Genomic DNA, 13,427 nt, shown 5'->3' with positions numbered 1-13,427 from the left:
TGTTGCATTTCTTAGTTTTGGTACAGAACGCATGGCCATGTAAGATGTTAACATTGGGGGGAAACTGAGTGGAAGGTATATGGGAGTTTCTGTATTATCTCTGTAATTTTTCTGTGCCTAAAATTATTTACTAAAGTAACAAGTTATTATTCAAAAAACAAAATCAAAGACGAAATTGAAAAAAGGTATCACAATGGGAAACAATGTCTGCAGATATAACAAAGTGTTAGGATCTTTAATACATATATAGAGTTCAAATAAATAGATAAAAGTACAACACCTCTGATAAGTAAATGGGCAAAAAAGGAACAATTTATAGATGACATAAAAATTTTTCTGGAAAGCAGTTTAGATTTGTATAATGAACATTAAAAGCTATTTATACCCTTTGTTCCAGTAATCTTATTTTTAGTAACTAACCCAAAGCAAAAGATGTAGTCATATATACACAGAATGATATTAATTGAAAATTTATCACTAAAAGGAAAAAGATTGGGAAAAGCCTGTCCACCCCTTCAGACAATAGTTAAGTAAATTATACTACATATAAATGATGATTGATGATGTAATAAAGCAGTCAAGCAATAATTATGGTCTCAAAGATTTTATAATGCTCTAATCTAGTATTAAAAAATTTAAAGGCAGGATTCACAATTAAATATGCAGCACGATCCCTATATAGAAAGAAGAAATACATCAGAATCTAACAGTGATATTATTTCTGGACAGTGGGATCACGGGTTCAGTTTTTTTTTACTGTTCTCTGTTAACTTGTTATTTTTCTATAGTAAACATGTATTACACACATATTAAAAACAAATATCAAAAAATAAAAACTCAAAAACCTACTCTTATTTTAGCAGTCCTGAATTCTACCCAATCAGACATTTTGACAATAAGAAAAGCATGTAATGGCTCAAGAGTGGACTTGAAGGGCACACACCCGGCTAGGACACCATCCACAGGGGCCCACAAGGGCTTGCCCAGGAGCTTGTAGTTTTCAATATTTTTAACTGAGGATCTGGATGAAGAAATTCAGAACATGCTGATTAAATGTGCAAGTCATCCTTAGGGTGAACTACCACTTATGCAAGATTACCTTCCTGTGTTGGGGGAGAAAAAACTCTAAGCAAAGGATAAAATTCAATGGCTACCAATAAAAGTGACTTTTTATTGTTAGTCACTAACAATAAGTCAAATATAAATAACAACGAAAAGTCCTATGGACAAACATGAATAATATGCACATGGGATGGAGAAGCCTGCCTGGATCTAAAAACAGAAAAAAAGGACCTTCACCACAACTAAAACAGAGAGAAAAAAACTGTATTTAAAAAGGTGGGGAGGGGAGGGTGCACACCATAATGCTGGGATATGTTGTACAAATGACATATGTTGTACAGAACGATGTACAAATTACTTTTTTTTTTGTGGTATGCGGGCCTCTCACTGTTGTGACCTCTCCCGTTGCGGCCTCTCCCATTGCGGAGCACAGGCTCCGGACGCGCAGGCCCAGCGGCCATGGCTCACGGGCCCAGCTGCTCCGCGGCATGTGGGATCTTCCCAAACCGGGGCACAAACCCGTGTCCCCTGCATCGGCAGACTCTCAACCACTGCGCCACCAGGGAAGCCCCAAATTACTTTTAAAGTAGAAGCTTCGTAGAATACTGTATCTATTAGGCTATCACACCACTAAATGGGATTAAACACCCTATATATATGTATGTCACAGTCCCATCCTAAGGCACTACTGGATCCATTGTAAAAGTTAAGTTGCTCTATTTCTTCCTACCCCTGACTTTTTTTGGCCAGGCGAGTTAGATTCAAATATCCATCTAAATAATCCTAAAAAGGTTCACCCACTCCATATTGTTCAATAATTTACCCATCCTAGGATTTGATCAAACAATTTCCTGCTATAGTAAAACTTGATTTTGCCAAATATACTATTGAAATGAAAAAATAAGCTAGTTTTTTCCTATCAGATTTGGTATTATAAATTTTAGACAACATGAGCTTGGGCTTTGAACTTTTTTTAGCTTTTGTAATAGACAGAGGGTAGCATGTGAGAAGGTAAGTGTATAATAGTTTTGTTACTGATTTTCAAAGTGCTGGCTAAGCTACGTCTTTGCCCTCCCACCTTCCCTCCTTCCCTTCTTAATAACAATTCTTCTAAACTCTGGCAATATCACAGATTTGGCTTTCATTAATATAATCTTCACATCACAGACAGGGGAAAACAACAAAATGAAGGTTTCATAGTAATGTGAGAAAAATATAGGATTACTTCTATTTCTTTTTAAATTAAAATTAAGAACATTTTTCTTTTCTTACTGCTTGAATGTACTGAATCACAGGAAGAACAGAGACCTACCACTCAGCAAAAATCTGGGAAAACTCAAGTGAACTGTTAGCCACTGGGGAGATGAAGTAGAAAGGAATGCTGGAGAGGCCGGCAGAGTCAATGTACTGATACAGGCATTCCAGAAGGTCATAGATCACTCCAGAAGGGTAGCAGGGGACCAATACGTTTCCTCCGTTCCGGACTGTCAGCGCTAGAAAGGTTGAAGCCACACAACATTGTAAATCAACTATACTTCAATTAAAAAAAAAAAAGAAAAGAAAGGTTGAAGCCAGAGGGGGGAAAAAAAGTAGTATCAAAAGAACAGTTTGACACAGGGAGAACAGAACTTTAAAAATAATATTTGCATTTCTCTCATTTCCTACATCTGTTCCTATAATTCACTTCATATGTATAAAAATTTACTTCTTTTGAAGACTAGCACCAGAGTGGGAGGATCCAGAGGCTGAATGATGATCAGCTGTTTTTAACCAATGTCTCAGTGCCTGGGAACAGGGTGTGCAGTTAGGGGTCTGGGTTGTCAAGGTTCCCAATGGCAGATGAGCTTCAGGACAGACCCTCCAAGCTCCTTCTCTTTTTAGATCCTGCTTAAAACTCTGCTGGATTTGTCTCTCTTCAGCCTCTGACCACTGCTGAATGACCTATAAGGAAACAGGCCAAGTTTTTTCCGTTTGACTCATTTTAGTGGCATTTTCTTTCATTAATGTTTTGGCTATAAGAAAATCCTCTATACTTTAAATACTTAAAATAAATTATCAAATGAGGAATTGCAACTTACGGTAAAATCATATTAGAAGCTATAACTGGCTAAAAAAGGCCAAAGATCTCTTGTTTGTTTTTTGTTCAGTTTCCAACATAGATTGAAACAAGCAGCGTTTGGGTACAGAACTTGAAGTCTCTGATGACTTTTATCCTCCTCCTACATGTTCCCAACTCTGACATCCAGGTTCTGCTGGATGCTGTGCCTGGAATACTGGCTGACTTGCTATTACTAGAGTACGGAACCACGGAAAAGACCAGATAGCCATCAGGGCTCAAGAGGCCTGGCTCTAGACCCGCCTCTGTCACAAGCTATGGGACCTTAGTTAGGCCACTGTAACTTCCTGGGCCTCAGCTTCCTCATCGCTGATGAGAGGAGTGAACTAGATCAGTGGTTTTCAAGCTTTATTTTGCATGAAAACTGCCAGAACATGTTAAAAATGCAACTTTTCTATGGGTCTCTCTTACTAGGTCTGTGGTGGGGCCTCAAAATTTGCATTTTTGGGAAGTGGCCTCACTGATCTTGAGGCAGGTGGTTAGTGGACCCCACTTTGAGAAACAGTGGATTAGATGTAAAGTTCCTTTAAGACCTGAAGTTCTTTGAGTCCATGATTCTGGATTATACACAAACATACAAATCAAAGATTCTATTTGAGACCAGTCCGATACTTTTTCCATGCTAAGAATAAATTACCTTTGTCTTAAAATCAGCAAAGAACAAAAAAAGACTAGGATTATTGGCAAGGGCAAGTGAAATTTCAAAGGATAGTGCCTTCCATGTAAATATTAGATGACAACCACTTCTTTCCCCCAGAGCTGAGGTAATATCACTTACAGTTGCCAGGGGTGGGGGGCCTGAGTGCATTAACTCCTCTTTGGCAACAGTTTTGGAGTGAAAGTTTGTGTCTCCTAAAGTTCATGTATTGAAGCCCTCACCCCCAATTGGGTATTAGGAGGGGGAACCTTTGGGAGGTACCCACATCTAGATGAGGCCATTAGGGTGGAGCCCCCATGATGGGATTAGCACACTTATAAGAAGAGGAAGAGGCACCAGAACAGCTTTTCTTCACCAGTGAGGACACAGCAAGAAGGCTGCTGTCTGCAAGCCAGAAAGAGGGTCCCTCACCAGAACCCAGCCATGCTGGCAACCTTCTGACTTCCTAGCCTCCAGAACTATGAGAAATTAGTGTTGTTTAAAGCTTATACTAAGGTATTTTGTTACAGTAGCCTAAGCTAAGACAATAAGCAACCTACACATTTCTAAAAGAAATGCAGCATTTCTAGATTTTACTGACAATTATATCCAAAGAAACATACATTTCTTCCAGGTAGCAAATACCCAACAAGTCTCTCAACTCAGTCTTCCCCCAAAAGAAGAAAAAAATAATACCAACCAAATAGTGGGGAAAAAAATACACCTGTTTCACCTGTATCACTGTTGTGAATTCAAAGTATCAACAGTCTTTTCTGTGCTATTATTTGCAAAGCAAAGATATGATTCTTTCCTTCTTTAACTTTGCTTACCCTATAAGCATCCCTGACCTACTCCCAAATCCCACCAGAAAGCAAGAAGAATAAGAGTTTCTACACAAATCAAGTGGGCGAAATATTGTATAAAGTGCTAAAAATTCGAATTTACTGTTATAACCACCATTCCTATTGTGCTTTCAGATTTAAGTTGCTTAAGAATTGCTTTCGTTGACAACAGTAGGCTTTGAAGGATGAGCAGAAAGGGTGGGAATAAACGGGGGGAAAGGCCTTAATAGGGGGCATCAGAGGGTTTGAATGTGAAGGAAAGGGACAAAAAATACCACAGAATCAAGGTATCAAAAAATAAATGTAAAACATTTCATCCTGTTTAAGATTTGCATTGGATACATACCCAGGTTGCTGCAGAACTCTCCCACCATGCCGTCTGGGTTTGCGGTGGGAATCTGGGTAAGGCCTGTCAGAATGAGAACATCGCTGTTTTTGAGAGAAGCTTGGTCCATGGGCTGAAAAACCACAGAGAACTATGATTAGTAATTTAAAAAAGAAAAGGTTAGATATAAGTAGTAAAGGAAAAAGAGAATACAGTTATTGCTCTTTCCATGTCCAACTCATCATCAAGTCATCTCACCTCCTCTAATGAAAAGTCTATCACAACAGCGGTTGCCCAAGGGGGATGGGGACCCATGGGAGGGAACTTAATGGGGTGATGAAAAAGTTCTATGTCTTGTTTGGTATGGTGATGACATGATATGAAAATTCATGAATTGTACATTTAAGATCTTTGGGTTTCACTATACATAAATTTTACCTCAATGAAAAATAAGCACATTATCTAATATTTCTATAATGCTTTGCTCTTTTCAAAAGGCTATCTCACACATATCGTTGGTGGCCCTCAAACTTGAGCGTGCATCAGAATCACCTGGAGGTGGATTGCTGGGCCCCACCCCCAGAGCTTCAGATTCAGGTTTGAGGAGGGCCTGAAAAATCTGCATTTCCAACAAGTTCCCAGGAGATGGTCCTGGTGCTGATCTGGGGATCATGCCTTGAGAACCACTGCACTATACAATTTGGTTCTCAAAACAGCTCTGCCAAGTACATGAAACAGGGTACATTTTGAAAATACAGAAGTTGGGACTCAAAGAGCTGGGGTGCGTTTCCCTAAGTCAGTGGCAGAGGAGCAAAGAAGGACACTGGGTTAGGAACCAGAAATGTAAAGCCTCCTTCAATTCCATTACCAGCACTGGACCTCAGCCAAGCCTCCGAGCTGGGTTTCTTATAAAATGGGCCTATTTTTTGACCCATCTCCCTTCAGTGGCTTCTGAGAGTCTCATGTGCTAATACACATGATCTTCCCATAGCCTATGAAGTCCTATGGTGTACTATAGTGTGGTCCTTACGATGTTTTATTTTTGAATTTAACTTTGTTTTCAGAGCATTTCAAAAAAATACTAATTACTTTTTCCAAATAAATCAGGATTAAAATCGGAAACAAAAATGAAGGCCCATGCAAGGATGTATTGTACAACATGGGGAATATAGCCAATATTTTGCAATAACTGTAAATAGAAAGTAACCTTTAAAAATTGTAAAAAAATTTAAAAAAACTTAAAAAGTACTTAATAAGAGGAACAGAAAGGGAAAAAAATGAAGGCCCATGGATTGAGATGCTGGAGAGCTCATCAATGTTTTCACTTTGTAATGCATCTTTTCCTCAGTTTCATTTAACATACTCACCAGAACATCAGAAGAAAAAAGCCAGAAACACTGTTTACTGAGAAGGCTTATCCCTCTTCTTTCTGTTCCACCCAGACTTCCCCACAAAGTTTCAAACAGCAGTGCAGCAAACACCTACCATCTGCATTGCTGTCTCTGAGTATACATGCCTTTTTATGTATCATCCTTTAGCATTTTATATACACAAGGATATATGGGCTTCATTATTTTTTAAAGTAACATGAGTGTGTTTATATAAGCTGCTTTATAACCTGAAAAATACTTCTTTCACACGAATAAAGGAAAAGTACAGTTGTGACAATTACATTGAGTAGCTTCTAATTCCTATTTGCACAGATACATAACAATGCGTGTTAAGAGCTTTTCCTCTGCTCAGGCAGAACTAACCTACCTGTTTGCACTTCTCCAACAAACACACACACACACACACACACACACACACACACACACACACACACACACACACACACACACATATATACACACGTTCATTGTTTCCAGAGAAGGATGAAAGGGGAAGTAAAGTACAGAGGTTTATAGCAGCTGATGTGTAATGAGCCTGGGAACGTTCATTGTGTGCACACACCAAGCAGAAGGAAACTGGGACGGTGACCAAAAGGACCGAGCTTCACTGGATAGCATATTCAGCTTAAAAGCACAACAATTTTATAAGAATCTTATTAGAACAAGCCACTAATGATTCACAGGGCTGATGGGGGATTCAGAGGGCCTAAGAACCTCCTGAAATGGTACACGCAATTCTGTGTGCCTGTATACATTTTTCCACAGATTTAATTAGGTTGTCATTTGGGGCCATGACCCCCAAAAGGTTAATTAAGGACTACTGATCTAAACAAAGGCTCAGTGGGGAGAAAACTCTGGCACTGAAAACATTATCATCTCTGAACCTCAGCCATTACCACTGCCTTCCTTTGAAAATTAAATGCCCATAATAAAAAACAAAGGCAGTACTACAACATGACTACCACCGAGCTGGACACCGAAATACTTCATGATCAAGTACACACACACACACACACACACACACACACACACACACACACACACACACACACACATATATACACACGTTCATTGTTTCCAGAGAAGGATGAAAGGGGAAGTAAAGTACAGAGGTTTATAGCAGCTGATGTGTAATGAGCCTGGGAACGTTCATTGTGTGCACACACCAAGCAGAAGGAAACTGGGACGGTGACCAAAAGGACCGAGCTTCACTGGATAGCATATTCAGCTTAAAAGCACAACAATTTTATAAGAATCTTATTAGAACAAGCCACTAATGATTCACAGGGCTGATGGGGGATTCAGAGGGCCTAAGAACCTCCTGAAATGGTACACGCAATTCTGTGTGCCTGTATACATTTTTCCACAGATTTAATTAGGTTGTCATTTGGGGCCATGACCCCCAAAAGGTTAATTAAGGACTACTGATCTAAACAAAGGCTCAGTGGGGAGAAAACTCTGGCACTGAAAACATTATCATCTCTGAACCTCAGCCATTACCACTGCCTTCCTTTGAAAATTAAATGCCCATAATAAAAAACAAAGGCAGTACTACAACATGACTACCACCGAGCTGGACACCGAAATACTTCATGATCAAGTCAGACTAGATGTTCATAGTTTTAGCCCTAAAACTTGGGAGACATTTCTTATGGATTCCCAGGGCTACTATATAAAAAAGTAGTCTTAAAAGGCTTTTAGTGACGCTCTCCAAACCAAGCTGACACCACCACCATCTCCATTTCACCACCAAAGGGCAAATGCATACATTACTGGTGTCAGTGGTCACTCGCTGAGTGCCTGAAGTGGGCACATTTTGTTTAAACACACAAAAACAGAAAATTCCACTGTGTCCAAGAATCAAATAAAAATACCTTACAAAGCTGACAGTCAAAATCAAACTTGTGGAATAAAATTTTGAAAAAGCCTAGGTCCAAGGATGCTGTGGTCTTTGTGCTGGTCCTCTGCTGATTAGTTTTTTTATACATATAAATATTTTTTAATTAAACAAATATTTTTAGCTGTGTTGGGTCTTTGTTGCTGCGCGTGGCTTTCTCTAAGTTACAGTGTGTGGGCTTCTCGCTGAGGCTTCTCTTGCTGTGGAGCAGGACTCTAGGCACGCGGGCTTCAGTAGTTGCAGCATGTGGGCTCAGTAGTTGCGGCACTTGGGCCCTAGAGCGCACAGGCTTCAGTAGTTGTGGTGCGTGGGCTCTAGGGCGTGCAGGCTTCAGTAGTTGCAGCATGTGGGCGCAGTAGTTGTGGCACTCGGGCCCCAGAGCACATGGGCTTCAGTAGTTGTGGCTCGTGGGCTCTAGAGTGCAAGCTCAGTAGTTATGGCACATGGGCTTAGCTGCTCCACGGCATGTGGGATCTTCCCAGACCAGGGATCGAACCTGTGTCCCCTGTATTGGCAGGTGGATTCTTAACTACTGTGCCACCAGGGAAGTCCCCTCTGCTGATTAATTTTTACTGGACACTTTGCACAGGGCATGAGAAAAAGGAGATCCAGTTTCTAGGCCCTAGAAGCTTATGACGGAGTTGAAGAGAAAACAAGTATGTATAATCAAAAAGGAGGATTTTCCCAAAAGCCATAAAAAATGTAATTCAAATTTCTTGAGTCTGCACTGAGTATCTAACTGCCAGGACGAATGCAGACTAGAGGGCTGCACTAGGCCAGGGGAGGTTACTTGTATATGGCTTTTTGGCAGATGAAGTTTTGGTTCTAGTTTTCTTTCTCTCTTTGGCTAAGGAACTTAAGACTCAATTTCAGGCGGACTTTGGAGTGGCTGAGTGACACCCCTCCCCTCCAAACCCCCCACACCAAAACATCCCTCCTATATGTGCCCTCATGGCCTCCAAGACTCACTATCCCAGCACCGACCACAATGAATTGTAATCGCCTGTTTACCTGTCTGTGTCCCCCACGGGACTATGAAGCTCCCTGAGAGCAAGGACTTTGTATCCTTACTTCCTGGCAAGATGCCTGGCACACAGCAAATAGTAAATAAACATTCACTGAATAAATGAACACATGAAAAGAACATGCATTCTGGTAAGCAGAGTGAGAACATTCCATGCTAGGAAACAGGCACTACAAGTCAGGAACATGAGATAAGCATGTCAACAGCGGGAGGAGGGCCAGGGAGGGCAGAGGGCAGGGGAAGGCAGCCTGTAGATGCCAAACGGATTTATTTGAGAAAAGAAATTAGGAAAAAGAGAGAAAGTATTATTGGTTAAGGGCCTAAAAGGTCAGAATCGTGAAGACTGATAGGCTAGGCAATAAGGAGTCAATGGTCTCAAGCCGGAGGATGACATCTTTAAACAATAAACACAGACAATAGCTGAAGGAAGGGGGGTGAGACCAAACAGACGGAGAACACTTTGAAGGCAGCCCAGACAGACATAAAGGGAAAAAAATTACAATTTCATGGCATTTGAGGATCTGGAAGAAGCAGATCTACACATCATACAAAACAATTAACAGATTTTGGGGAATGGATTGAATATACAGGGCAAGGGAGAAAGCAGACTTTAACATGCTCCAAAATCTGAAGTCAGAAATGCAGTCAAAGGGAAATTTGGATGCAGTGATTTAAAAGAATAAGGAGGCAATAATAAGTCCAGCATCGGTAAGCTGCAGGTGTTCTGAGGGTAGGGAACTGATTTAATCTGAGCTTAAAGATAAAACAGTGGCATGTGATGTATACGGAGATCTGCTAGGTACCTTCATCAAAGTACTTAACAGAAATGTCAGTTCACTTGGAGTGAGGAAAAGAGAAGTGGGTCTAGGGCCAAGGCTGGAGGGACACTGTAAGGAACATGGGAGAGGGGCAAAGACAAGAGAAGCACAAGATGCAGTGAAGAGCTTCCTACCTGTAAAACTCAGGGGTTTGGGAAAGGTTAAGTTTATGGTGCATTCACCCTGTAATATGGCAAAAGATCAGGTAGAGCAAGAAGAGGAATACAACAACAACAAAAAGATTGCTACAGAAGCCTTGACTAAAAAGAATGTCAACAAGAGACTGATGAATGGTGCAGCTGTGAGATGCTGTGGAAAACGGAAAAGGTTGAGTTTGACCAGAAACTGATCACTGTTGAGCTAGAGATGTGAAATAAATCCAGGAGGTAAAAGATGAGAAAGTAACGTTCACAGACCGAGTTGAACAAGGTGAACAGGAGAAATCTCATCATGGTTAAGGGAGAGACTACGGCAGCAGGTGATGTGACAGTCTTCTGAAAGCCTTTTTCCATACTAAAACCCTTCCGATTTGCTTAAAGGCAGAAAAGGAGGAATCAGTGAAAAAGTTAATGACCCAATGACCTATGCTTCTTTGATGAGAGAAAGTAGGAAGTATATTTGGAATCATGAAGCACATCATACCCAGCCTTCTAAGGCCAATTAAAAGCCCACTCTTCCAAGAGGTCTCCTAATCCCCAACAGGAAGGGGTGCACCCCACTTCTGAATCCCACAGCACTTCACTGGATTTCTAATCTGAAAGGATCAATCACTTGTACCCTGGAGAAAAGTCCTGTGTGCACTCATCTTCTTTCTCTATGATAACTTGTGTAAATCCAGCACCTACCCATCTATGTTCCCCTTACAGCCTAGCACATTTCAGTGCCCAAAGTAGGGGTTTAGGAAATACAACAGACTGGATGACGGAAGGAAGGAATGAATAAACAAATGAATGCACGTAAGTAGCATATATCACTTTTGAGAGAAGGAAATACTCGCAGAGAGAAGCTGTCTGCCAGAGAAGAAACAAAACAGCAAGTGTGGAAAGAAACAGACAGGAGTCCAGCAAGTTGTTCAGTCTCTCCCTCCTCGCTTCATGGGATCTGCTTACTGAGCCCAATTCTCCAAACCAATCACAAACCGTGTGTAGCTCAGCTTCCTCACTGCTCCTGCCCCCAAATATATCAAGTTTAACTTTTACTTGTTGGTGCTACGTTGCCAGTGAGGACAGAGCTTTGCTTCCTCAGGACCAACCTGAGGAGGCCGAGGCTTTGGGACAACTTGGGGCTGCATCCATGGACAGGAACAAGCTTCCTGCCCACAGCCCTGGCAGCTGAGGAAGGAACTGTATGCTGAGGTTTGCCCCAGACATTTTTCCTAAATAACATTTCGGGGACATGGCTGTGTCCTTTACCCAGGAAGAGTGGGCCCTTCGTGGACATATCCCAGGGACAGCTGTACAGAGATGTGATGCTGAAGAATGTCAGTCATCTGGTCTCCGTAGAGTAACTGAGGCCCAGAGAAGTGGTAGTTTTCAGGTTGCCCCCTCTTGACGGGTCAACACTCAGCCCAGGCCTGGCTCTCATGCAGTGGGCTCTGATGCTACAGAAGGGAGTGCAGAATTGAAGCCTAGGTGTTCCATGGGGACCAGGTTACCAGGGGAGCAAAGGAAGAAGCCTCAACCACCTATATTAACATGAGTTTTGTGGATGCGGGACAATGTCTTTGTGTTGACCTCCATCCCCAGCTCTGCTCTGTGCATGAGGGTAACCATGTGATTTTAACCCCCCAGTTCTGTACCAGGGTAAGTCTGACACTCCTAGAAAATTCCCAAGGACTGAACCTGATTGACCGTAAGATCCCCATGAAGCCAGGTCTGGAGCAAGAAGTAGCAACCTACAGATATTTCCATGAGAAGACTAAGGACTAGCTGAGAAATGCTAACACGTACATCCACATGAAGATTTGGAGCAAGTCACTGATTTATTACAATAAAATAAAATACGGTAGAAAAACCAAAAAGCCAAAAAACCCTTTTACTGCAGAGCATCTAGATTAAAGAATTGTATAAACAATAACAAAACATTTGGGGAATTCAGAGGGAAGAAGAAAAATATAAAAAACAAAACAGAGCAAAACAACCCAAGCAACTGCCTAAGCTCTAAAAACCTGATTCAAGGACTCCAAATTTAAGATATTTTCTTTAGATTTAAGGGAAGAATCTACATTTATTACTGCCAAAGTCTTTAAGACCTCAGGAAAACAAACCAGGAGGAGCATCTCCCTGAACTCCAAAGGGAGGATAGGAAGGGGAGACAGAGTAAATATGGGCAGTGTGGGGTAGAAGGAAACGTTCTCTCAGGCCAGCTACCAGCCTCCTCCAACCCCAAGGGCAAGAAGGAATTCCCACTGTGAACATCAGAAGCTTCAGGGAATTGACTGGATAGAAATTCTCAATTAATTAAAAAAAAATTTATTTCTTACAAAAAAGATTCTTTCCAAAGTTCTAAGTCAGGGATTCTTAACCTGATGAATAACAATGGGCTTCTGAGGACTCTATAAACTCACAGTCTCCAGAAAATAAATGTAAAATCTTGTGTAGGTGTGCAGATTAAAAAAAAAAAAAAGTTCTCATCAAATTCTTACCACCAGGCTTTTGGGTCCATGACCCACAAAATGTTAAGAACCACTGTTCTAAGGCAGAAGTTCCCACATGGAGAGAAGTTTCCTGCTCTCAAAACATCTCTAGCCTCATTCTTCCTGATAGCCACCACCCATCTACTAAGATGTTCTTAGTAGTTCATGGCCTCATAAGGTTTACCTCTTGGTGAACATTCCTCAAGTATTCTTGAAAAAAGAAGAGTAAATCTCGAAGGCTTATGAGATTTATGGGAAATAAGGTTGGGAAGAAAGAAAAAATGAACAAAGTTCACTGTTGTCTAAATACATGATATATTCACCACCCTACGTATATTTTAAATAACATGGGACTAAATTTCTAGACACTACTGACAATGGTGGGCAGGGGGGGAAGGTGGAAGGAAGAGGAAAAAGATGGGAGGGACAAGAGGAAGGTGTGGCTCTGGAGGGAGAGATACAGACAGTGATAAGATACTCACAGGAAGGACAAATGAAGGAATAACCCGGAAGAATAAAAATAAAATATATATGGATAACTAATAAGAATCTACTGTATAGCACAAGGAACTCTACTCAATATTATGTAACAACCTAAATGGGAAAAGAATTTGAAGAATAGATACATGTATACATATAACTGAATCACTTTGCTGTCCACCTGAAACTGATACAACACT

The 13,427-nt window shown here is 41.0% G+C and overlaps 1 protein-coding gene across 2 annotated transcripts in view; it reads right to left on the bottom strand.

The window, feature by feature from the left end:
• INTS9 (integrator complex subunit 9) overlaps positions 1 to 13,427 on the bottom strand; it is a 110,076-nt gene that overhangs the window by 24,934 nt on the left and 71,715 nt on the right. For both annotated transcript variants that reach the window (XM_007466149.1, XM_007466148.1), the window contains 2 exons: positions 5,004 to 5,115; positions 2,375 to 2,555 (listed from right to left, as the gene is read on the bottom strand). In XM_007466149.1, coding sequence (XP_007466211.1) covers positions 2,375 to 2,555; positions 5,004 to 5,115 — 293 coding nt within the window. The remainder of the gene's footprint in view (positions 1 to 2,374; positions 2,556 to 5,003; positions 5,116 to 13,427) is intronic.

This window comes from Lipotes vexillifer, unplaced genomic scaffold, assembly GCF_000442215.2.
Source record: "Lipotes vexillifer unplaced genomic scaffold, Lipotes_vexillifer_v1.1 scaffold308, whole genome shotgun sequence".
NCBI lineage: Eukaryota > Metazoa > Chordata > Mammalia > Artiodactyla > Lipotidae > Lipotes > Lipotes vexillifer.
The sequence above is the reverse complement of the archived record's forward strand: the minus strand, read 5'-3'. Positions and strand labels throughout refer to the sequence as shown.